At 48.6% G+C, this 24,797-nt stretch overlaps 1 protein-coding gene across 3 annotated transcripts in view; it reads right to left on the bottom strand.

The window, feature by feature from the left end:
* The window catches only part of STOX2 (storkhead box 2), a 587,281-nt gene that overhangs the window by 294,660 nt on the left and 267,824 nt on the right, over positions 1 to 24,797 (bottom strand). Inside the window, exon 1 of one of the 3 annotated variants that reach the window (XM_069631480.1) lies at positions 7,407 to 8,541. The exons of the other annotated variants lie outside the window; for them this stretch is intronic. Coding sequence (XP_069487581.1) covers positions 7,407 to 7,575 — 169 coding nt within the window. The 5' untranslated portion in view covers positions 7,576 to 8,541. Of the gene's footprint in view, positions 1 to 7,406; positions 8,542 to 24,797 lie in introns of those variants that run through there. 3 annotated transcript variants of the gene reach the window in all.

Genomic DNA, 24,797 nt, shown 5'->3' with positions numbered 1-24,797 from the left:
GGGGCATAGGGCTCCTGCTCAAGACCGCTTATACCCCTGCACAGAGGTTGTTAGGGTTCTGGATGGGGTTGAACAGTGGGATTAGGTGAAAGAAGGAAGGCGGGGGCAAAGAGCAGAGATGACAGCATTTACCTTGTCCGGGGTGCTCCTGCAAATGACGTGACACAGCAGGGAAACAAATGCAGCCTGGAAGTCCGTTTGTGTTACAAACAGAAGAAAACAAGAGCCTTTGTTTTGCCTGGTCTTACACCGGAATGAACAGCACTAGTATCATTCCCTCAAGTTCAATTCCCATGCATAGAAAACACAGGGAGCCATGGTATGCATGAACCTTCTCTTTAATCCCCTCTCCAATTCTGTTCCCGGGCCCTGGTGGATCCTCCTCTTCCTCCCTCCCTCATCCCATGTCCTTCCTCTCCTCCTTGAGGTAGTACCTGGTTTTAAGGAGGACTGTCCCTCTTCACTTCACAACATCTCTCCCTGCTTATCATCGTTGGAGGGTCTATGTCCTCTTCTTTCTGGTGGGCGTCTTGACCTCGTTGGCTGTTCTCCCATCTTCGATTCCGCCTTGATGTCTGTGTCCCCCCTCAGGGTCTCTCTCTGGAGCGACCTCCTTCAGGGTCTCTTCAGTCGACATTCTAGCCACTTGGGCCACTCACTGTGTCCCCTGGTCACCTTGTCACTGTCAGTTATCTCCTACTGGTGAGGTCTCCTTGCCGACGTCTCCCCTTTCCTGGTGATGCCTTTCCCTTTCCTTACCCTCCATTTCCTTGGGTTCTTCGACTCATTCTTCAGTTCGCACACTTGTGTGATTTCCTTTCCTTCCTCTTCCTCTGTCCTCCATCTTCTGTCTCCTCATCTTCCTCTTTTTATTTCCATCTTTTGGCCCTTGTGGTCTGCCCTGTTCTTGTATGATCAGCCAGTCTTCCTTTTGTTATCTCCCATTCCCTCTCCCCTCTGACACTTTGCGTTTGCTCTCCCTCTTATTCTGTCAACTTTCTTCAAGTCTATCACCATCTTCTTTTTGTTGCGTGACTTTCATTTACCAGAATATCTTCTCTTGATGTCTTGGACATCTTTCTCCTTTACTGTCAGAAAGTCCTGTGTGTCACCTGTTGGACGGCAAAGGTGACATCTGTCCTGCCCTCTCATTTTTAGTACATACGACCACTAACGCAGGAGGCGCTCCTTCATGCTGCCTTCCTTATTTCCTTTCCCTTTGCCTATACAACTTGCACTCTCTTCCCTCAGCATGTCTGGGGTCTCCCTTTGACGAGTCCCCCTTTGTTACTTCAGACGAGTATGTTCTGTCTCTCTTGCGGCCTCAGCCCACGTCGTCCTTTGTGCAGTGCTGTCATCGTGCTTTGTGGTGCGGGTGGTGGTGGTGGTGGCTTATGTGTCCTGTGTGTAGGAGGGCAGCAGATGTGACTTGTTTACAAGAGGCAGGCGGACGTTCCTTATGCTTTTTTTAAAGACTTTCCAGGCTGGATCCAACTTGCTGAGTTGTGCAAGTCTACTGCAGTCGGTGGGGGTACCTCGGATGTGGACCCTTGGGGCGTATGTCCTCTTTCTTGTTAAATTCAACCGGTCCGTTATCACCAGCCAGCGTCTCCCCCCGGTGTTTGCCAGAGCTGTCCGGGCAGGCGATGGATGTCCCATTGATCTAGGCGGCGGATGCGACCTTGATAGATCCAGAATGGTGCATTTGCCAATTGGATGCAGCCCTATTATTGCAGTGGCGCATGCGGCCCCGATATTGCCAGAGTGGCGTCTTTGGCAAGGGATGCGTGTCGGTACATAGCCAGTTCCCGAGGGCAGGAACGGCTGATGTGCCAGTTAGATGGCAGCCAGCATATTGCCTTTTGCAACGGCAGAGTGGCGGAGTGCAGTCTTCAAATGTATAGCGGTCAGAGTGCCCTCAGCTGCGGTGGACTGCCACTTTGTATCTGGGGCTTCTTCTTCTGGCAGACACTGCGCAATACTGTGTTGCCCGGTTGCGGCGGACTGCTGTCTATTGAGCAGGTACTTTCTTCTTCCTTCAAACACGACTACTGTGCTGCTCAGGTGCGGCAGACTGCTGTCTAATTTGCAGGTCTTCTGCATCCTTCAGGCAGGGCAGACTGCCGTGGTACCTGGGTGCGGAGTCCTGCCCCTTATAATATGGGCGGACTGCCCTCTTCCTTTGGGCAGACTGACCTGTCTCCTCTTGATGTGGCTGGGATCGGCAGACCCTGGGCGCGCTGCCCTTCTACCAATGGGCAGATTGCCCTTTCTCCCCTTGACGAGGCCATGAGCAGCACACCTTACTGGGCAGACTGCCCTCTTTCTTCCGGGCCGGGATATGCCGGTAACATGGGCGGGTACACCCTTCTCTGGCCTTCGCACACATAGACTCTTTGTCGCTGTTTTGACTGGTCTAACACCGGAACGAACAGCAGTCTTATGCTCTCATGTTACATTCCCATGCATAGAAATCACCAGGAGCCTAGGTATGTATGAACCTCTTTCATCCCCCTCTCCAATTCTGTTGACGTTTTTCTGGTGGCCCCTCCTCTTCCTCCCTCATCCCTGTGCCCATGTCCTTCCTCTTCTCCTTAAGGTAGTCCCTGGTTTTAAGGAGGACCGTCCCTTTTCACTCCACACCAGCCTTCAAGACTGTATGATCCCAGAGCATTGAAAATGCACGAATGCACACTGTCCGAACCCCTCCTCCTAAGGCCCCACCCCCCACTGCACTGAGCATGTGCAGCAGGGACCATACTGGATTGAGCTGCCTCACACTCACTGCAAGCTGAAGCAGTAGGCGGACTCTTTTTTTCTTGTTTTCAGATTGCCTGTATGAAGCCATGAACCACAGTTTGAATAATGCTGCTTTAGGGGTATGTAAATTATATACATCCAAGTACAAACCCCTCAGATAAATGGCCTTGCCATTGCCCGACAACAGATTCACATGTATAAACAGACATGCATGATAACTATATCTGGTTTCTCATGGGACTCTACTTCATGCCTGGAGGACGCAACATTCGTCTTAAATATATGTGCACGCATACCCAAGTGTCACTGCCAAACCACACAACCATACCGACACTCAGGGCTCTGGAACTTCTGGTCGACTATCCTTAAGTCCTGCACCAACCTCCCCCCTAGCCCACCAATAGCCCTTATCCCGACACTTTCTCTTAGAGCCACGCACAATGTAGCTATCAAAATGGCAGAGGTGTGCAAATGGAAAACCACTTTATATGGAGGCAGTCCAGGGAGCATTGCACACCATCACTCTGGACACACATTATATTCTAGGCTATGACACATTGGCACTATCACCCTTACAACCCTGCCCCTCGTCCATCCACGCGGCCACCTAAACAGTTTTTCAAACACTCAAAAGCAGCTGTTGGGCTGAATTTATATGAGAAATCAGACAACCATTGGCACAGCCAATCATGCGTGTGGATTCTATTGCTGCCCAGTGGCATAACTTTCATTTACCAAATGGGGCAATGGGGTTGACCCTTCTGTGATACTAAAGGAACAGATTCTACAGCAGAAGTTTGCAACCTTTGGCTCTCCAGATGCTTTGGACTACGAATCCTAGAATTTCTCTCCATTGATTATGCTAACTGGTGCTGATGTAGTTCAAAACATCTGGAGGCCACGTTGCCCATCAGAAAAGGCCGATACCTCTGAACCGGAGGATTTCATCCCATAAGACTCTCGGGTACGGTGCACCCCTGAAGCCAGCAGCCTCCCTAGGGTCCACAGTGGGCAGTAAGAGTGAAGCAGATGCAGCCGCAGGGCAGATAAACGGAGGGCGATTCAACAATGCCTCTATAAAAAACTCATTTGCTGGGGTGCTTACTTAGGCGATATGCGGGAGAAGATGTACACACCCAATAGATGTGTAAAGACTAAAAGGTGCCCCAATGGGAGGCATATTTTAAATCTTAGGTGGTAATAACGTTATTGTCCCATGTAAATGACTGATCAGAAAGGGATCTCTCTCTGCAGCGAAGACTGCATCTCTCCCTCACTGGGCAAGAACACCAGTCTCTACCTTTTTACAGAGCAACGTTGCTATCTCTGGTTCGGCCGAATATATAGGCAACCTTCCAACTTCTATCCCACCCCATTTGTTTTACACACACAGTTCTGATCATTACTAGACAATGTGGCAAGCCAAGATCCAAGGACTGTCGTTTAGCCAATCTTCAGGCCGGGAACCGCAGCAAAAGCATGGCTCAAATGGGATTGCTTTGCTCTTAAAATCTCTACTGCTATATCCACTTTAATCCACTGTCTGTAAGATAGCTCAGTGGGTGGGGCACTCGCAGCTGCGATCTGTAGTTCGCAGGTTTGAATCCCGGCAAAGGCCCACTCAGCTTTTCATTCTTCCGTGGTCGATAAAGTACCAACTTCGATTGGGTGATTTTGTATGTAAATAAGCTCCATGTAAAGGGCTTTGACTGAAGCACTATATGAATGACACATTATTTAATGGGCAGGTGGATCCTATCCCACTTTAGAAATCCAATTGGACTTATTAGCTTCCTGATATTGCAGCTTGGTGTTTTTGGCTCCTGTTTTATAGGGATCTCCTTCTTGTGCAGTAATTGAACGGAACGTTAATGTAAAAGGATAGAGCGGGCTAAAAGAGTTCTGTTTCAGCTGAACAACTTCTACCAGGATAGGATGCCGTTTGGATCTGGAAAGCTATCAGCCAAAGTATGAAGTAATTTTAAAAGTTATTAACTTTTCAAGATCATGTATTTTTTGCTTTCTTTATTAAAAAAAAAAAACACAAAAAAAGCGCTCCCACACAAAGTGCTCTACTCAATTAGTTAACATGGTATTCCCACCTGGAAAGTTGGGAGGCTATTATACAGAGCAGAAGCCAAGCAGCTTTCGGAGAAGCAGAAAATGTCCCTGGTACTGCAGGAAGCACCGTAAGAGACAGCCAGGGGCAGAGGCGTGGACAGGGCAAGGCCCACCCAAAACCTGCCCACTCGGCAGCAGTGTGGACATCCACAGATGCTAGTGTCACTGCGGGGGGGCCCACTTGTTAGACAATCCGGACTACGCCTCTAGCCGGGGGGGGGGGGAGGGAGGGAGAAGCAGCTGGCATCATAGAGAACAGGTATACATAACCGTAGAAAGCATCAAGTGACTGAGACAGGACAATAAACCAAAAAGTGCACTCTAATGGGCATAGTCACAGCAAAGATGAAGAAACAGAAGAGGGAAGGGATGTTCCCTTGGCGCTGCACCTAAAATGGTTAGTGTGTGCTGCAAAATAAATAAATAAATAAATAAATGTCGCACCTGTGGGTGCCATCCCTCACAGTTTTGCATTTTGGTTGCCGAGCGCTCTTCTGTGAGAATTTCCATTGTTTTATAGAACTATTGCCCCAAAAACTGTCCATACGTTGGAGGAATACTTTGTATCTCAGTAGCGCGGTTGACCCTGCAGGTCAGGGTCTACTACCAGCCACTCTACGGATGTTTTAGGCCACAACTCCCATGATCCCTCCCCATTGACTATGTTACCTACCATGGGAGTTGTAGTCTAAAATCTTTGGTGTGGCAAAGAGAGTGGAAATCACAGACTGGAGCCAATTTGGCAAAAAGCAAGGTAGAATCACAAACACCGGCGGTTGGGGGGGATTGGCAAGGGCACCGAGGGGTCTCGTCTGGGATTGGGACTGGAAGGCCAGGTGCACGGCCACAATGGGGCCACAGCAGAATCAGATCCAAGCAGCTGCTACCGGACCTCTCTCAGACCAGCGGATGCACTGGTGTCCAACAACCTCCAGTGCACGACCCAAACACTAGCAGACCCCCATAGGCGAAGGATAACGTTTTACCAAGTCAGACACTGCAGCAGAAAACAAAATCCAACAGCTGAGCAACACCTGGAACCCGGGTTGGCACTGGCCCTTTCCTACCAGGGAAAGGGCCAGAGGCCTCTCTCATGGAAATACCCTCTACTACGTCCACGCTGTTAGACCATGGACCCCAAGGAAGGTCTCCATGCTTACATACCTTTACGCAACCCCATACAATACCACACACCTCTCTGCGTCTACTGCCACAACTTACTCGTCATTTCTTGGAGGCCATCCACCTGCACCAGTCGTCCATGAAACGGAAAATAATACTGTTGGGGGGGGGGTGGGGGCACAATTAGGGGAGGTCTGGCATTTAAGCCGTGACACCCTTTTAATGCGCATGCTGATGGCAACACGCCATACCCTTTAAAAATCACAAAATAACAACCACCCCAGCATCTTTGCCAAATGCTGATTTTGCGGTAAACACAAGCAGTAGGGAAATGCTAAGCGGCTGACAGGTTTTGGGGCAGGCTTCGCTCCCATTGCAGCGTCGTCTTGAAACAAGAATGTGCTTAGCACAGCTAAGAAAAAGCCTTCGAGGAGAGACGTGCTTTTTTAGTGATAACCTGATAGCAGGCGACGAGCCAAGGCAGTAATTAAACACCCTATCTGATCTTCACACCCGCCAACAACAGCGGCACAATCGCCAGGGAGCCTCCCGTGCAGGCTGCCCTTTAGCGCCACGGTAACGAGCAGCAGCAGCCGCCTCGGGGAGGACGCTGGAAACCGCTTTGGCCGGTGTAAGGCCTACTCGTAGCGCAGAGATTTTTACGAGCGTATTTGCAGCCTGGGCAAATATTTTAAAACGATACGGCGCTCGCCTCCTCGACTTTATCAATTAATCTAGGCTTTTCGATCAGCGCTTCTCTGCGTGAAAAGCTCGACTCAAACAGCAGCACCGCTATCAAAACACGGGTACAGACGTGTGCAGCAACACTGGGAGAACCCCGGCATTGTTCCAGGCTGCCCTGGGGATTAAATGTGGGTTCACTGCAGACGTGCACGCTTGTGCACTGCAAAACGTTCAGCCTGGCAGCAGTGCATCGTAAGTAGAGGACAACCCAGCAAATAAATCAACCCCCCCCCCAAGGCTCGTGTGTGTGTGTGTGCGCGCAGGAGCTATGGGGGGCGGGGGTCGTTTATGCGCAGAGACCGGAGCACCTTTCACCTTCAGACACCCTGCCCGTCAAGCGATAAGACACATCCCACATCACCCAAACAATTGACAGCAGAAACAGAGCACGCCACAAACTGGACATGGGCAGGAGGGGCTCGTGCGTCACCGGCTGAGCCCACGCGTGCATCCTCCCGCACAGCGCAGGCCTGGTCCAGCGGGCTTTAAATACACCATATTGAGCGGCCTTGGTGACAAGTATTTCTGAGGTGGTACAAAATGGAGGCGGTGCGCTCATTCTTTATTGAAAATAAAAAGGTGATGCATGCAGCATAGCCCCTCTTCCCGCCCAAGCACCTGCACATGCGTGCGTGCATGCATGGCCCCGAGGTACCCACCTGAAGTCATGTAGCCCCGCGACGCCTGCGAGAGGAAGGCGGGTGGGAAGTGCTTGTGCAGCCGGTAGTCCTTTTCGCTGCGGGACCTCAGGCGGTCCGAGGGGGGCCGGTCCGAGAAGTCGGCGCTGGGCCAGGCCCGGCGCAGGGTGGTGCTCCGGGTCTTCTTCATGTCCAGAGGCGGGGAGAGCGGGGTGCGCTCCTCCGGGAGCTGCTGCTGCTGCCGCCGGGGTGTGGGTGCAGGCCTCAGCGCCGTGCCGCTCCCGCGGTCCTCCTCGGCGGCGGGGAGAGAACGCTGCTGCCGCCGCCGCTGCCGCAGCCAGGCCCGGTGCTGCTAGCTGCCGCCCCCGGGGCCCGCCGCGCAGGGACGGCCCCGTGCCACCGGGGCATCGCGCTGCATGTGCGGCGGGGCTCCTTGCACCGTCAGGCCGCGGGCAGCCCCGCACCCATGAGGGGGCGCAAAAATACGGGAGAAAAATAAATCCAAGTGCTGCCTGCCTGGACGGGGTGGGGGGGGGGAGAGGCGGCGGGGGTGCCCGCTCCTCGCCGGAGCCGTGCCCGCGGATTGATGGAGGATAAAGGCAGCCCCGGTGCGGGGCGGGGGAGGCGGCGCCGGCTGCTGATGACGGCGGCGCAGGGCGAGGGGGCCTTGGCTTCGTCCTATCAGGAGGCACAGCGGAGGGAATCAATGGAGCGGGCCCCGCCGCGCACGGTGCGGATCATGGCAAAGGAGGCAGGGCTGCCGTGGCATCAGCAGGCGGCGAGAAGCCCTGCAGGGCCGGCAGCCTCTCCCGGGGTCACGGCAGCCGGCCGAGCTCGCACGCCTCCCCGACAGCCGCCTCTCGCCCCATGCCAGGCTTGCATTGCACTCCCGAGTGGTCAGCCCCCTCTCTTCACGATGCCCTGCTTTATTTCTACAGGTCTGCGGTGTGCTGCAAAAGCCGGGGCTTAAAATCCACCTTGCCGCGCCATTTCTCAGCTCTGGCCATTGATAGCCCCCTCTAAATTGGGAGCAGGCACTCGCTCCTCCCGGCTTGTTTGCAGAGCTTGCATCGCGAAGGGAAATCCCACCGTGCAAGAGGCAACCCACATTGGCCCTGTCTGCAGCCGAACACACTCCCTCCCCCCCCGCAGGCTTCCGGAGCAGTGAATGGCTACTTGGGGCAGGAGGCGAGGCAGCCCGTGCGAATGACGGAGCTGGCTGCATTAAAAGGGGCACGTCACGGTTCCACATGTGCATGGGAGCAGAAGGTGCACTGCTAGAATGTGCTGTTGCAGCTTCCTCCCAAAAAGAAATTGTACACACATATGTTATTTATACAAAATAAGTTCACCTTGCTCATGCTTTAGCTAGCTGAGAAAACAAAACAACGCCTCTCAGCACTCTAATGTCCACACTTAGTTCTCAGCATGTCAAAGCCTTTTCGCCACACCCGCTCTCCTCCCACAAACTGGGTGTGTGGCAGCTCTTAAGAAACACAGGGTCCGTTCATCACACAGCAGCTAGCAGGTTCTCGGTGGTGTTGGGGCACGCTGTGCGGCTGGTGATGGCTTGACACCCGAGGGGACGTGAGCATCTCGCTGTAATGTGTGAATGAGCGTGACACCTACCAGTGTAAGGTTGAAAATAAAAACAGGCCAGCTGACAGCCATTCACCCAGAGAACACCGTGCACTCGCACTGACAGGGGGCAGGTAGATGTTCACCTTACCCTCTCAAGCCCTAACCAAGGCCTGCCTACACATGCAAGCACCAAACATCTGTCGAGCTGACTCCAGGCCACATCAACATCCATACCTCGGGGATAAAGACATGGGAGTATTATCATGCATAATATTCCATTTAAAACCCACCTCGACCTGCACGCCACTACCATCCGGGCCGTGCAGGTGAGTGGGTGAGCACCCCAGCCCCCTTAGGCCTCGAGTCCTTGCCTGCTTCCACTTAGAGCCCCCCAACCCCTGCGTGTCCCCAGCGCAGGCAGCGTCCTTCCCTTCCTCCACTAGTGCCCGCCCTCGCTCCCTCCCACCAGCCCTGATAGGCCGCCTTTCCCCCTTGTATCATTCCCACCTCGACCTGCACGCCACTACCATCCGGACCGTGCAGGTGAATGGGTGAGCCCCCAGCCCCCTTAGGCCTCGAGTCCTTGCCCGCTTCCACTTAGAGCCCCCCAGGCCCCTGCGTGTCCCCAGCGCAGGCCACATTCTTCCCTGCCTCCCCTAGTGCCCGCCCTCGCTCCCTCACACCAGCCCTGATAGGCCACCTTTCCCCCGTGTATCATTCCCACCTCGACCTGCACGCCACTACCATCCGGACCGTGCAGGTGAGTGGGTGAGCCCCCAGTCCCCTTAGGCCTTGAGTCCTTGCCCGCTTCCACTTAGAGCCCCCCAGGCCCCTGCGTGTCCCCAGCGCAGGCCACATTCTTCCCTGCCTCCCCTAGTGCCCGCCCTCGCTCCCTCACACCAGCCCTGATAGGCCACCTTTCCCCCGTGTATCATTCCCACCTCGACCTGCACGCCACTACCATCCGGGCCGGGCAAGTGAGTGGGTGAGCCCCCTTAGGCCTCGAGTCCTTGCCCGCTTCCAATTAGAGCCCCCTAGCCCCCCGCGTGTCCCCAGCGCAGGCGCAGGCCGCATCCTTCCCTGCCTCCCCTAGTGCCCGCCCTCCCTCCCACCAGCCCAGATAGGCTGCTCTGAGCCCATGTGCTGCCCCCACCTCGACCTGCATGCCACTGCCATCCGGGCCATGCAGGTGAGTGGGTGAGCCCCCAGCCTCTCCAGGCTCTCCATCTATCGGAGCATGGTTAGCCTTGCCCCTGGCTGCTGCTAGTGGCTTTTGGGATCATTGTGTGCCCGTGCAGCCCGTGGCCAGGGGCCTAAGACAGAAGCGGCTCCGTGAAGCGGCAGCAGGTGTCTGCAGGGGAAGCAGTGGCCAGCCGTCAACCATCGACTACAAGGACCAGTAAGGTAGGAGTGGCCTGGGTCGGGAGTAGAGCAACCACTCTACCCCAGATTCCGAGCCACTGCTCTGTATAGACCTATAGAGGTCTCTCATCTAGCTGGGGTTTCTGTCTCCAAACTGCAGTGTAGGATACTCAGATTGCATTGATAGGCCTTTCTCCCACTATACAGGTCTCTCAAGCTTCAGCTGGGGTCCTGTCTCCAAATTGCACTGTATGATACTCAGATTGCATTGATAGGCCCCTCTCTGACTAAACAGGTCTCACAAAGTTTAGCTGGGGTCCTGTCTCCAAATTGCACTGTATAATACTCAGATTGCATTGATAGGCCTCTCTCCCACTATACAGGTCCCTCAAGTTTAGCTGGGGTTCTGGCACCAAATTGCACTATGTGATACTCAGATTGCATTGTTGGGTCTCTCTCCCACTATACAGGTCTCTCAAGTTTAGCTGGGGTCCTGTCTCCAAATTGCACTGTATGATACTCAGATTGCATTGATAGGCCCCTCTCTGACTATACAGGTCTCTCAAGTTTAGCTGGGGTCCTGTCTCCAAATTGCACTGTATGATACTCAGATTGCATTGATAGGCCCCTCTCTGACTATACAGGTCTCTCAAGTTTAGCTGGGGTCCTGTCTCCAAATTGCACTGTATGATACTCAGATTGCATTGATAGGCCCCTCTCTGACTATACAGGTCTCGCAAAGTTTAGCTGGGGTCCTGTCTCCAAATTGCATTGTATGACACTCAGATTGCATTGATAGACCTCTCTCCCACTATACAGGTCTCAAGTCCAGTAGGGTTCTCTCTCCAAACTGCATTGTATGATACCAGACTACATTGATAGGCCTCTCTCCAACGATACTGGTCTCTCAAGTCTAGTAGGGTTCTGTCTCCAAATTACACTGTATGATACTCAGATTGCATTAATAAACCTGTCTCTCAAATTTAGCAGAGCGGTGATGCCCAGACTACATCAAGGGAGTAAAAACTAGCTGCGCCCCTCAAAGTCACTCCACATCCAGTGCATGTCCTTCCTAAACACGCATGGCTAACTCACCACAGTGAACCACGTTCAGGGAGATAAAGACTAAAGAGAGCCACCGTTAACACCCAACTATACAACCCTTAACCACCTCCCTTACCCCCACCAAGGCAGCGACTGAACAAATAGGCAACATCAGCTGGAAATACCACCTACAGACAAAGACTAAAACCGGTAGAGGACAGCATCCACACCAAGTACTACACCACAACACCACAAGACAATCAGACCAAAACATAACCAACCGGACAAAAAAAAAAAACAAAGACTAAACAACTCGGAATCGTACAATGCTGCGCAAACAACCCACCCCGAGGGAAAGAAGAGAAGAAAGAACAAACACTCCGGAACTGCAACTAAGAACCGCAACAACCGAACACACCCCCACAGACAGGATCAAAAAATCGAACAAACTCTGAGGGAAGAGACAAATCCCTCTACCTAACTCCTTACCTCGCTGAGAACTGCTCACCAGACCGAACCAATGCAATGCCAGAAGCAGCAACATTAAACAACCTAACAAAATCACGAAGAAGAAGAATGAACACCACCAGAAACAACAAACACACAACCGAAGCGATAACACCTTACATCCCCAAAGCTAGAAGAACCTCCAATCGACAACCGCAACCCCTGGGAGACGAACCCGATGAAAACAAAAACCCAAGACAAAACCTAAAAGAACTTTTTGAGAACGCCGACAACCCGAAACCTACACCTCAGCAAGATCAGAAGACGACCCTAACAAGAAAAGCCAAACTAAACTACACCTCCAAACTCCACTGCAATCTAATAAACGCAAGATCCATGTCAAAACACTCTACAGGGATCTTCGACTGACTCAATGACAATGGTATTGACATCCTATTCATCACAGAAACTTGGCTAGACGACAACTACAAAATCACACTTCAAAGCGGCCTTCCAGCAACCTTCAAATGCCTTCAAATAAACAGGAAAAATAAGAACAGGCGGCATCACAATAGCATTCAAAGAACACCTAAAAATAAGAACAGACGAACCACTCAACATCCTCAACTGCGAATCCATGGTCATACACCTAACGGCAAGCCCAAAAACCAACATCACATTCATCCTGGTGTACAGACCTCCAATTTATGACGCATCCTTCCTCGACAACTTCATAGAAGCCATCACCAACATAGCCATCAACCACAAACAACTTATCATCCTGGGGGACTTCAACATCTGGTTTGAAGATAATCACACCAACTCCCAAAACTCACTGACTGAACAACTCACCACCATGAAACTACGACAACTAGTAAAAGGGGCAACACACTCGGCAGGACACACTCTGGACGCAATTTTCACAGAGGAAAAACTCATCACCATGGCACCGCCAATACAAATAATGTGGAGCGACCATCTCATCATCACATTCATCATCCCTCTGCCGACGCAAGTTTGCATCCAACCCCTCTCAGCCACCACAAATAGAAACTGGAAAAACGTCAAAGAAAGCAACCGTTTCGAACAACTGTAGTTAACCAAGCCCTCAACAACAGAACTAGAGCTAGCTGGCCTAGACAGGAAAGCAGAGATATTACACAAATGGATTGCAGATACAATGGACAAGATAGCCCCAGAAAAACCATTTACGCCATCAAAAAAGAGAGCAATAGAAAAATGGTTTACCCCACTATTAAGCACCAAGAAAAAGGAAAACAAAAATATGGAACTGGAATGGAGGAAATATTACAACCAAGAAAAAAAAAACACTGTACCAGAAGTAAATCCGTGCATACAAGAAGGAAATTCAAAAGGCAAAGAGAAGGCATTATGATGACAGAATCACAAAGGCTGCCAACCCACAAAAAGAAATGTTTCACATCATTAAAGAAATGAGAAACCCACCAGGCTGTGACAACACCCCAACCCCCTCAGAGAAACTCTGCAATGACCTTGCAGACAACTTAAAAAAAAAAATCATTGACATCCGACAAACCATCCAACAGAGCCCAACCAACCGCAACATACAACCAAACGAACCTATCTCAAAACCACAGCACAAACTCAATAACTTCCCCGAAATATCAGCAGAGGCATTCCAAATGCTGGTAAAACACAACAAGAAAGCAGGTTCACCGATGGATCCCTGCCCCCCGAACATCTAGAAATCAATCCTTGCACAAGGAACGCCAGCAGAATACTACAGAAACCTTCTAAATCTATCACTAGCAACAGGAACCGTACCAAGGATCTTCAAATCAGCTTACATCAAACCACTTCTGAAAAACACAAGCAGCGACGTAAATGACCTCTCCAACTACAGACCAATCCCTAACATCCCCTACCCGGCAAAACTCCTCGAAACCTACGTATACAAACTAACCCAAGAATACAGTGAAAAACACCACCTGCTAGTCCAAGCTCAAGTCGGCTTCAGACCCACAAGAGGTACAGAAACGGCACTACTATCCAACTGGGACAACCTAAAAACAAACGTAGACTCCAACACAACATCAGCCCTTATTCTTCTCGGCCTCTCTGCAGCCTTCGACACAGCCATGACACCATAACCAAAAGACTAGAAGACATAGGCATAACAGACACAGCACTACACTGCACCAAATCATTCCTATCAGACCAAACAGAAACCGTTTGGATTAAACCCTACAAATCCACCCCAGGAGTTAACGACTGGAGTGCCACAAGGATCCTCACTATCACCACTGTACTTCAACATCTATAAAACCCCAGTTATCAGAATCTTCAAGAAACACAACATCGCATGCTACAAATACGCAGCTACATCTACAAAATCAAAGACACCCAAGCCGATCATTCAAACCTAACCGACTGTCTAAAAGAAGTCTTCAACGGGATGAATGCCAACAATCTGAAAATCAACCCAGGAAAAACAGAAATCATGATCATATGCATAGATCAAGAGGAGGAAACCGCCATCCCGTGACCAACGGAAATGGGAACCGCACCATCACCGTCTAAGGTAGTAAAAAATCTGGGAGTCTTGATGGACAACACCCTAACCTTAGAACCACAAATAAATGCAACAGTCAATAAATGCTTCTTCCTCCTCCACACAGCAAGAAAAATACTACCTTTCCTCTCCTTCACATACAAAACACTCACTATCGTCGCCCTCATCATGTCAAGAATTGACTATGCAAACAGCCTCTACCTCAGAATACCGGAATACCTACTGAAGAAGCTACAACGGATCCAAAACACAGCAGCCAGACTACTCCTCAAACTATCCAGAAGAGACCACATCACCCCAGCCCTAAAAACACTAAACTGGCTCCCAGTAAAACACTATCACCTTCAAAACAATGTGCATAACGCACAGGGCAATTGGCGGACAAGGAGCAGAATTCCTACAAAAGAAAATAACAATCTACAAGCCAACGAGACCCCTCAGGTCAACCAACGAAATCCGCCTGGAACGAAAACCGTACATCAAGAAAAAACTCTGAGGAACCGCCTTCTACCACTTAGCCGCAAAAACCATGGAACATCATCCCAAAAGAAATAAGAAACACTGAAGATCACCTAAAATTCAGAAAATTACTAAAAACCTTTCTCTTCAATACCAGAGACTAAAACCGAAACAACAGTAATATAAAATGACTAAACAGGAAAGGACATTGACAAGCTCCCAGAACCGACTGAGAAGCACCCACGGCACCTGGACGGGTGACGCCGGACAGAGTGGTTCACATGCGAGACCCATGGAGATGGAGGCAACAACCCCAGCCAACCCTTATCAACATCCCCAACCGCCCGTTTAGTTGCTACTAGGTACCACAGGGTTGTGGAACTGTAGAGATACCACCAATCACCACACCAACTGAGGTGTGGACACTGACAGGTGCACTAGCCATGTAAGTGAGAGTGAGGAACATGCAGGGTTGTTGACGGAGCGGGCGGAGGAGGCAGCGAGATGTTCAAGGGGCCTCGAATGTAAAACGGGCACAGACCATCCAAAGGCACAGGGTGCCCAAGCACCCCATCAGGTGAGATTACGCAAGCCCAACTCCTCAACTCAGGATAGAGATGCCAACTAACCAATACCACTAACAATTTCCTCCTCTGCATACACCTCTCAAACTCCAAACCAAACACAACCACAAACCTCCAGCACAACAAACTGCACAAACTTCACTACACTGCAACAACAACACAGTAAACACACATAGACTCGCACATCAGTGGACGACGACTACCAGCCGCAAACACCCCAGGCCCAGCCGACGGACCCACCGGGCTGATCCTGCCAACAGCACATCTCTGCACTCTTGCACTTTTCCAGCCTCCTCCCACTAACTCACCTTCCCTCCCTCTTTCAGAGCCGCCAGAGCGCCAGGGGACTACTCCGGTGGTGTTGGTGCACGGTACAAATATCCTTTAACATTAACATTAAAACCTTGAAATCCTCATCAGTGGCATCTTACTGATTAGTCCAGATGTAATTTGGCCCAAAAATACCCACTCAAATAGACTCCCACAGACACAATGTTTTAGAAAGAATATTTGCCACTCTGCAGTCATTGTTACAAAGTAACAGGAATAGATTGACTACTTAAAGTACTAGATGGTTCTGCTTAGGCTATATTCTCCCTGAAAGCTAAACCCCATGGCGGCCTCGTTGTATCATTGTACTATGCAGTAGACAGTATAGGCCTCATTACAGATCGAGCAGTGATCATGGCGAATAACGTTACCACAGCAGAGTCCGGTGGAATTACCGCCGTATAAGAAGGTGACGGGAACACGCACAGACCATCAGCAGTAACAGTAATTCCGTCCAGTGGAATGAATGCCGAAAAGCAACTTCGGACGGTAACCCTGCCGACTCATGGCGCCATTACCATTCCCACCAGGCGGAAATAACAGGAAGCGTGGCGGTGGCCATCTTTAAAAATCCAATCCACTCTAAATCCATTTCCTGTTGTCACTCAAACATTGGAGTACCTGAAAAGATGTCACAGGAGAAAGGCAAGGTGCTGTACATGAGGCTGCGAAAGCAGTAGTTTAGTGGGGTTGAGTTGGAGGTCCTCATAGATGAGGTCGTGGCTCATGCTGATGAGCTATATGGGTCAAGGCAGAGGAGGACATCTGGGTAGAGGATGCCTGGCATCTTGACCAGCATTAGGGACAAGGTTGCTGCAGTGGGTGTGGTCCAACAGGACCTCAAGGCTAGGGTTTACAGCCTTCTTGCGAAAAACACTTGAATGAGACATCTGCCTCCAGAGGCGGCACAGTGGAGCTCCTTGTCCTGACCACATGGGAGAAGAAAGCTAGCATATGGAAGGGATTGTGGGTGTTGAGAATGCCAAAATCAGAGCCAGCAGTCAAGGCAAAGCTGGTGAGTATGACTGCTCCCTGTCCAATGATAATGCACTTGCCAAATACCCATCCCATACTGTGTCCCTCAGCATGGGTGGGCCTAACGAATAAGGGAATGAGCAACGACATGGCAATGTGTACAAATGCAATGCCACCACATGCGTGTGCAAGCGAAGATGGGAGAATACACATACACTTTAGGGGAAATGTGCATGTGAGTACATGCAATCACGAGAAGCACCCAGGCGTACTGTTAAAGGTCAAGTGGCAGTTAACACCCAGTGCTACCAAATGTACATGCCACATCACCAGCCCAACAGGCAATGAGCCCATGCATATGCTGTGTAGATACCCAGTAGACCCGACTCCTGTGTGGTGTAACCAAAGGCCCCAAATCAAAGGAATTGAACGGCCCACTGGGAAACTGTCCTGCCAGCATTCAGAAACATGCACATGGAAAAATGTGGCCTATTTAGGGAGACTATGCAGGTGTCTTTCTGCAGGGGAAATCCAGAGAAGTCTAAAACAAAAATATAATCAGAGTGCAGATTTCAAAAGCACGTCACCTTGCGGGCTGAAAAATAAATGCTGCAATTCTTTCACTGAAACTGTCACCCATCAAAAGGGGGCACACTGCGACAATTCAGACTCATTTTTCAGCAGACAAAATGAACAGCAAGTAATTAAAAGTGTATTTCGTTAATGACTGAAAGAAACAGCACAGCACTTTCAGCGCAAAAACATAGTGAACTCGGATCAGTAATATAAAGCGGAGGTAAAATAATAAAGGCTGATGTTAGACATTCCAATATGTGAGTACCTTTCAGCCAAGGACACATGGTAGGCCTCTGGGCAAACTTCACAGAGGACCTCCCCCACTGAAAGCCTGGTTTGTGAATCCTAACTTTTTAAAACTGCAATAAAATGTGGCCTGCCTGAAAGGTGTTAAAAGGCTGGTGCATGCCCGGAATGTAGGGGGGAGGTGTTAAATCAGGGGCTACAATCAAGGGAAGCTGAACATTTGAAAGAAATACAAGAACTAGAAGCCTTTCAGATCGAAACAATGGTCCCCTTCAGATAAGAGGACAGGCCTTGTAACATCACAGGGCCGCATGGCTCATTATCTGCAATGGGAGAACTCTGTGTAGCAAATGCATCCCCCATTTACGATCTGCATTTACGAGCAACAGACGAATAAAAAACCTATGACAGGCTGGCCGAGAGAGACAAATTGCCTGGAGGAAGCAGAGCTCCCATTTGCTCAACATAAAGATTTACAATAAATTTAAAATGACTATTATAACTTAGGCCTTTTTCCCAGCAACCGCAAGTCGTACTGCATTGATTTATGTGTCATTTTGTTGATAATATCCAGGCGATTTTGTTGAATTAAAAATCATCCACCTGCGATTTGGGGAACTACAATGACCAGCTAAAATGGGTTTCTGGCTGATCTGAAAATTACCAGAATTTAAGAGTTGGCAAACTGGTCGAGTCTAAAATTAGTAATATGCGGAGTAAGTTGTGTGTTCATAATTGTTATGCGTTTTGTGTAAACGATGGAAAATTGCCACAAGGCCCTGCAACATGATGCAGAAATGGCTATAGTTTTATTAAATTCCCCATTCGTAGGATATCGTGGCAGTTACTAGTAAAATTATGAAGTTTTTCTCAAAACTAAATTTTACCCGAAAGCGGACATAGAAACAGAAGGGGATTTCAAAGGAAAGTTGCGATATGTCTGTTCCATGTGTGGGGTAAGGCAAAACTAAGCAGATCCTTAGCCAATTTAACTAAAAAAAAACAATTTAATGAATTCCCCTTGGCGAAACACCCAACACTTATTTGTGTAACAAGAAGTTAATTGTGAGAGTGTGTAGTTTAGTGTGATTTCTACTACTACTAATAGAAAAAATACAAATATATTCCCTGTACAATGGCCTGGTTATTGGCTCTTTGGTAGCTCAGGGAGAGGGATCCAACGGGCATGATATGAGGCTGAGATACAGCTGAATAAAAGAACTTCCATTAACTGTTTATTGTGCGACACTTGGCTTGGGAAGGGAAGGAACTCCCTTTGTTTAGGGTGGTCTCCCAATAAACAGTTACACTCCCACCTTGCATTAGTCATTTTCAATGGCCTGCATAGTCATTTTCAATGGCCTGCAATCGACCAAGCCTTATAAGACCACATTAGTGTAGGATGAACATCCATCATGTTGCATGAGTGACTTGCAAGCCCACGTAGAAGTGTGCAGGATGACTGGCAGCTAGTCATTGTACACCCAACATGTTCACAGTCTACTCAGGGTGATGATGCGGGACCATCTACATCCCAGGGCAGGGATGTCCACAGCCGGAACAGCCTGGTGAGGGCAAGAGGCCACCGAAATAGCATTGATACTACTTAACAGTATATCACTACGCACAAGGTAGGTTGGTGGATATAGGTGTTGTGGAAGGACGAGATTCGAGGGCATGAGTCTTGGGGATTGGGGGAGGTGGGAGGGCATGGGTGCTTTGGATGGGTGCACACAGTTCATTAGAAGAAATGAAGGGCAATACTTTTTGTGTGGAGGTGGTAAATTCAAAATTTGTGTGTATACAAAAGTGTCATGCGTGTTAAAAGTAATGTCTTGAAAACAATTTTTCAATTAGTTATTGCCGCACCACACACCTGTACCTGGCTTCCTCATTCTCAATTACTGTATCGCCACTTTTACAGCATACCACCCAAATTGTAATGAGACCATATATCTGAACATAATGATCTTCTGCACTTTTTCAAAGGTATCTTGCCCATAATACAAAATAAGTGCTTCTCCAATGATGGTAAAATAAGAATTTCAGTACAAATCATATGTGGGCAGGATAATTGTTTTTTCTTGTGTTCTTTTCGAAATATTTTTATCTTGTCCATATACATATTTCTCACAGAAAATATTAAATCAGCATTACAATTGTATAACCTAATTTGTACTATAAATTAGACAGCCGCGAAAAAGTGCTGGAAATGCAAAACGCGTATCTAGTCTTGTTTTATGGAAAATGAATCTGTACCAAAATAACATATTGCAATAAGCACATGAAGATATGATAATTTACTGAGCAGAAAGATTATACGATTTAATACAAATATTCATATTTAACATTTACAGGCAAGCCCAGATTTGTAGACATGCATCACAATACAATCACACACCAAGAAGAACAGAATGTATATGTACATATTTGAAACGTATGACTCAATCACTTGTTAATTTTTTTTAACACAAATGATTGAGTTCTAAGTGTCAAATATGTACACATACAATGTTGTCTGTTAGGTAGATTTTTGTATTCTAGCTTTTTTGCAATCGTTTTTTGTATTAATTCACTTTATGCATTATGGACAACTCATGATATTTAACTATGAATACATAATATGTTTTTTGGTCTGAACCTTTGAATACAAACTCTTTGGTACACAATGTTAAAAATATGTCATACAAAAAGTAAATGTATTTTCAGGATCGCCATTTAATTAACATATCTATGCTGTAACAAATGTGCCGTTTCTCTCTTAAGGTATTATTGCATCAAACCAGGTGTAGGGAGGTACCAGTTAATGCCTGGGGTTCTTACTTTAGATGCATTTCATGCATCACAATAGAATATTTATTAAAATTACAATGGTGTGTTGCTCACCTAAAAGTCCCCATTAAACTGAAAGTTTAATCCTTTAGGCCAAGGAGAGACCCTACGCTTGGTTGAGACCATAGCCTCACTGTTCACGTTTTAAATGAAATTAGAACGTTCCAGGAGTAGCACAAACAATTCTTAAACTTCTCTTCCCAACACCCCAGGCTGTTTCACTAGGACATTTTGTGATCTGTGACGAGTCAATGGTATTCGTCCCTTCTCCACCAGGAGGGAGTCGCACCCTTTGAGGCTAGTGCAGTGAGTTTGCTGCGCAAAACTCCCCATAGGGGTCTGGGCAAGTGGGACCACGCTGGGAGTGACTCTCCCTTTGGGCAAAAGGACTCCTGCTCCTGTGAGGAACTCCCTTGATCGGGCACTTTATCAGCATATATGGAACTGCCTACTGGGAAGAAGAATGCAATATCATTATATGTGGCTGTAGGCAGTGCTCAAGCAAAACCACCAGAGAACGTAAAATATGTCTCTTTTAGAATTTTGCACTTAACCGAGTCGAGTAGGGGAAAGAGCACATTGGACGCAGGGGAAGTCCCCTGACGTGATTGCACCAAGGAGGTGTGGAGTTCAGACAAGCCACAGATCTTTCGACTTTTGAATGAGAAGACCGGCGAGTAAGGCAGGGAAACTGCTGATCAAGAGAGAAGAGGTGTCCAGGACCTGGTAGTGACCTGACCACAAGCGAATCATGGTGGGCAATGTGCCCACACAACTACGGCGAGACCATCTGTGACAAATCAAATTCTAGGGTACCAGTGGTCCAGGGGTGAATATCTGTTTCTAAACCATCAATCAGTCCCCCACCTCTAGTACACCAGAATGGATCAGAACAGATTGGATTAAACAAGCATACACTTAAAATTGTTAACTTCCTTGTCCAATTTTGGTAACGTGGATGGAATAGCAGGCTTATCTCCTCTAAAGATTGTGGATCGTTGGTTATTTGCAACAAAGCGAAAATACAATTATTATCCAATGATAAAAGGAGTAGCCTGTTCAGTCAAGGTTGTATACAAATATCAACTTTATTATCATCACAACAGACAATCTAATAACACAATTATATATAACCCACCCTGTATAGGAATGCAGAGACCAGGCAGTTTCTAAGAAGGAAAAGGGATGTACTCTGGATATTGACAGGAGGGGAGTTGGCATGGTTAATAACCACAATTGTTTATTTAAAGGTTTCTTGGCTTCAGCAAAAAAGGACAAAGGGTCTTACAATGTCTCTAGGGGCCTTCTGGGAAGGACTGTGGGTACAGAACCACAATGTACCTCTTTCTGAAGTTGTTCTTGCATCAGGGTGTTTTTCAGGCTTCTGCAACAGAGTTTGAGACAGGAATCAGTGGCGGGTATCAGGCAGAAAGACGGTTCAGCAAGCAAAACGTGGGGAATGGCTGCAGGCTGGCCATCACAGCGACAAAGGGGCAGGATTCGTCTCTGTGCTGATCGGTTGCTCTGAAATGCTGGTCGGGACGTCGCTGGTTCATTTAGTGACTGTGGCTTGACGGCAGTAGCTCGATGTTTAATGGCAGTCAGCGTTGCAGGCGGTTGCGGATCGAGGAACTTGACATGCTCAAGAAGGTCTTTTAAGGAGGACGGTGGCAGGTGGTTGTTGTTGCACTTCTCCCCGCCTCTTCAATGGGCTTGCTTTGTCCTTTAAGGTGGATGGCTAGGGAGTGTGTTGCAGACAGCTGCTTTGTCCTTGGTTCCGTGTTCAGATACCTTCTGGCACTTCCTGTCCAGGGAGCTTGCTGCAGAGCCTAGCAGGGCACGCTGTGTTCTGGCTGGGTACCAGTTGTGAAGCGGCTGGGGGGTCTTGTGATTATTGTTCTCCCTCTGTTCTATGGCAGAAGTTAAGGAGAGGGATCTTGCTTCCCTCTTTGGATGTTCCTGGACTTCCCTCAATGGGTCCAAAGACGAGTTCTTCGTGCTTCAAGTGAAGTCTTTAGATGATCTGCCTGAAAGAGTGGCTCCAGCACTCTCTTAAAACCAAATGGGCCACAGTGATTAGTGTAGACTGAGCCTACCTTAGTGAACCAGTCCTGGGGTCCCTACCAACAATTATCTATATGTGTGAGGTCATAACCAGAGTGCTTTGTAACAGGACACGTTAAGGCAGTCCTACAAGAACAAGGGGTGTCCCTTGGCTGAACCCGCCTCTCAGAGTTCTGGGCTCACTCCACTGTGATACTAGGTCTTACCCACCTTCTTGTCTCTCTGGTTAAATGTTCTCCCTGTGTGGTTCTTTCTTAAAGCAACAGTTCTCTCTTGAAGATGCTGAGTGACCAGAGTCTCTGGCTTCTGGAAACCACATTCATGTATTTTATGAATGGGATCCCCCTGGCGGGGGTTGTCTACCTCACAAGTAGACATGTCAGATCACTGTCGTTGATACTGAGAGGCAGGAGCTGGCTTTAGGTTAATACAGTTACTTATGAAAGGTTTGTTGGGTTTCCTGTTTCTTTTGTTATCCTCTGCAGCCAGGCCCCATTGTGGCCTGTTTGAAGTACTCTCTTTTTGTATGTTAATCAATGCCACTAGCTGCAGGGTTAATAAAGGAGCAGTGCGGTTCCACAGAGCCTTTGTCAGTTAATCAGGCTGTCCATGGCAGGGGTAAGCTCCTCCCCCACCCTCTTGGGATGACATCATGCGCTCCTTTCCTGTCATATTCCAACTAAATATGACAGGAGCGGACTGCACCTGTAGGCTGTGTTCATGCCGGAGTACACAGGTCTATGCTTTTGTCGTGGTGTGAGCATAGGAAAATGTGTGTGGATTAGCCCCTCCCACATTTCCTGAGGCAGGTCTAACATCATCCATTTACTTAAAGTTTGTAAAAAAGTTCAGGCGAGCCCACCAAGCGGATGGTTGAATTCCTCAAACCATCACTGCTGGGAGCAAGCAGAGCTTCCGGTCGTCTGCCGAATAAGGCAGCCGCCTGAGGGGAAACAGAGATAGGGATGCTGACAAAAGCCAAGCGGGAGAAAGCAGAGTACCGAGAAAAATACACGAGTGAGTGGGGAGCCCGGCAATGTTTCCATAATCATCTGAAAGTGCCGGGTAACACAGGAAAAGTGGGAGGCAGCCGGGGAAGGATCACATGAAGAGTACAACTCATCCCAGTCATAAAGATGAGTCAAGAGGAATGTAATTGTTCAATTACCAATGCAGAAGGTTTCTAGCGTCAATAACCAGCAACCCCGTAAGGGGGAATAACATGCAGGAAGGGCGTAATTCATCCGAGTCCCAAAGAAGAGAGATAATGTCAGGATCGTACGACAATTTACAGCTTCTGTGAATCCATCTGCCAATGAAACGATCTTACAACAAGCATTTTCTAATTACTACAACATGTTTACTGTGCTCCATGGCGCTTGGTCAACCAACGTGGCTGTTGGTGAATTCTGGAGATTCTGGTCAGAGGAAGATTGGCTCTGACGTGGTATGTCATCAGGTACCAGTGTCCTTTATTATAATGGGCTTTTACAAGATGCATATCTTCATAGGGTTTAAAAGCATGGAGAAAGCTTTGTATCAGTGTTCTTGTAAACGGTAATACTTATTGCTCCAGACACGTGCATCTTGTTTTTCTACATTTTTCTTGAATCAAGTCGGTATTTAGTTAGTTGCATGTCATATTTCCACTTTTTTAAAGCCTGAACACAAAAGATTTATTTTGTCCGTTTTTGTGTTGGCTTTGAAAAGCGGAAATATGACATACTGCCCCCCTCCTTCTCTACATCCACCCTCCCCCACTGATTCTATAGTTACTCAGGGGGAGTTTCCCCAGACCCCATATATATATATATATATATTCTCTCTCTCTCTCTCTCTCTCTCTCTCTCTCTCTCTCTCTCTCTCTCTCTCTCTCTCTCTCTCTCTCTCTCTCTCTCTCTCTCTCTCTCTCTCTCTCTCTCTCTCTCTCTCTCTCTCTCTCTCTCTCTCTCTCTCTCTCTCTCTCTCTCTCTCTCTCTCTCTCTCTCTCTCTCTCTCTCTCTCTCTCTCTCTCTCTCTCTCTCTCTCTCTCTCTCTCTCTCTCTGATATGTAAGAGTGGGGACGGTAACGTGTTGTTCATTCTTCTGAATAAAGCTCCTGTTCCTCTTCCCTGCATTTTTCCATAGGGTGTGTGTCCAGTAGCACTCCAGCCTAGGGGGAATTTGCTACAGAGGCTGAGAGGAAGGGGAGGTGTAGAGTCCAGGATTTCTGAGAGAACCAGAGATCTCCAAGCTATGTTTGACAGATTGCAAGAACGCTTTCATTCTCTCCTGAGTCATGGACACTGTGCTTAAAGATTTGGCTTCTGCTGCTCAAGAACTACAGGTAGAAGTAGCCACTCTCCACCAGGAGAACAT

Source organism: Ambystoma mexicanum, chromosome 6q, assembly GCF_040938575.1.
Source record: "Ambystoma mexicanum isolate Mex_15411 chromosome 6q, UKY_AmexF1_1, whole genome shotgun sequence".
NCBI lineage: Eukaryota > Metazoa > Chordata > Amphibia > Caudata > Ambystomatidae > Ambystoma > Ambystoma mexicanum.
The sequence above is the reverse complement of the archived record's forward strand: the minus strand, read 5'-3'. Positions and strand labels throughout refer to the sequence as shown.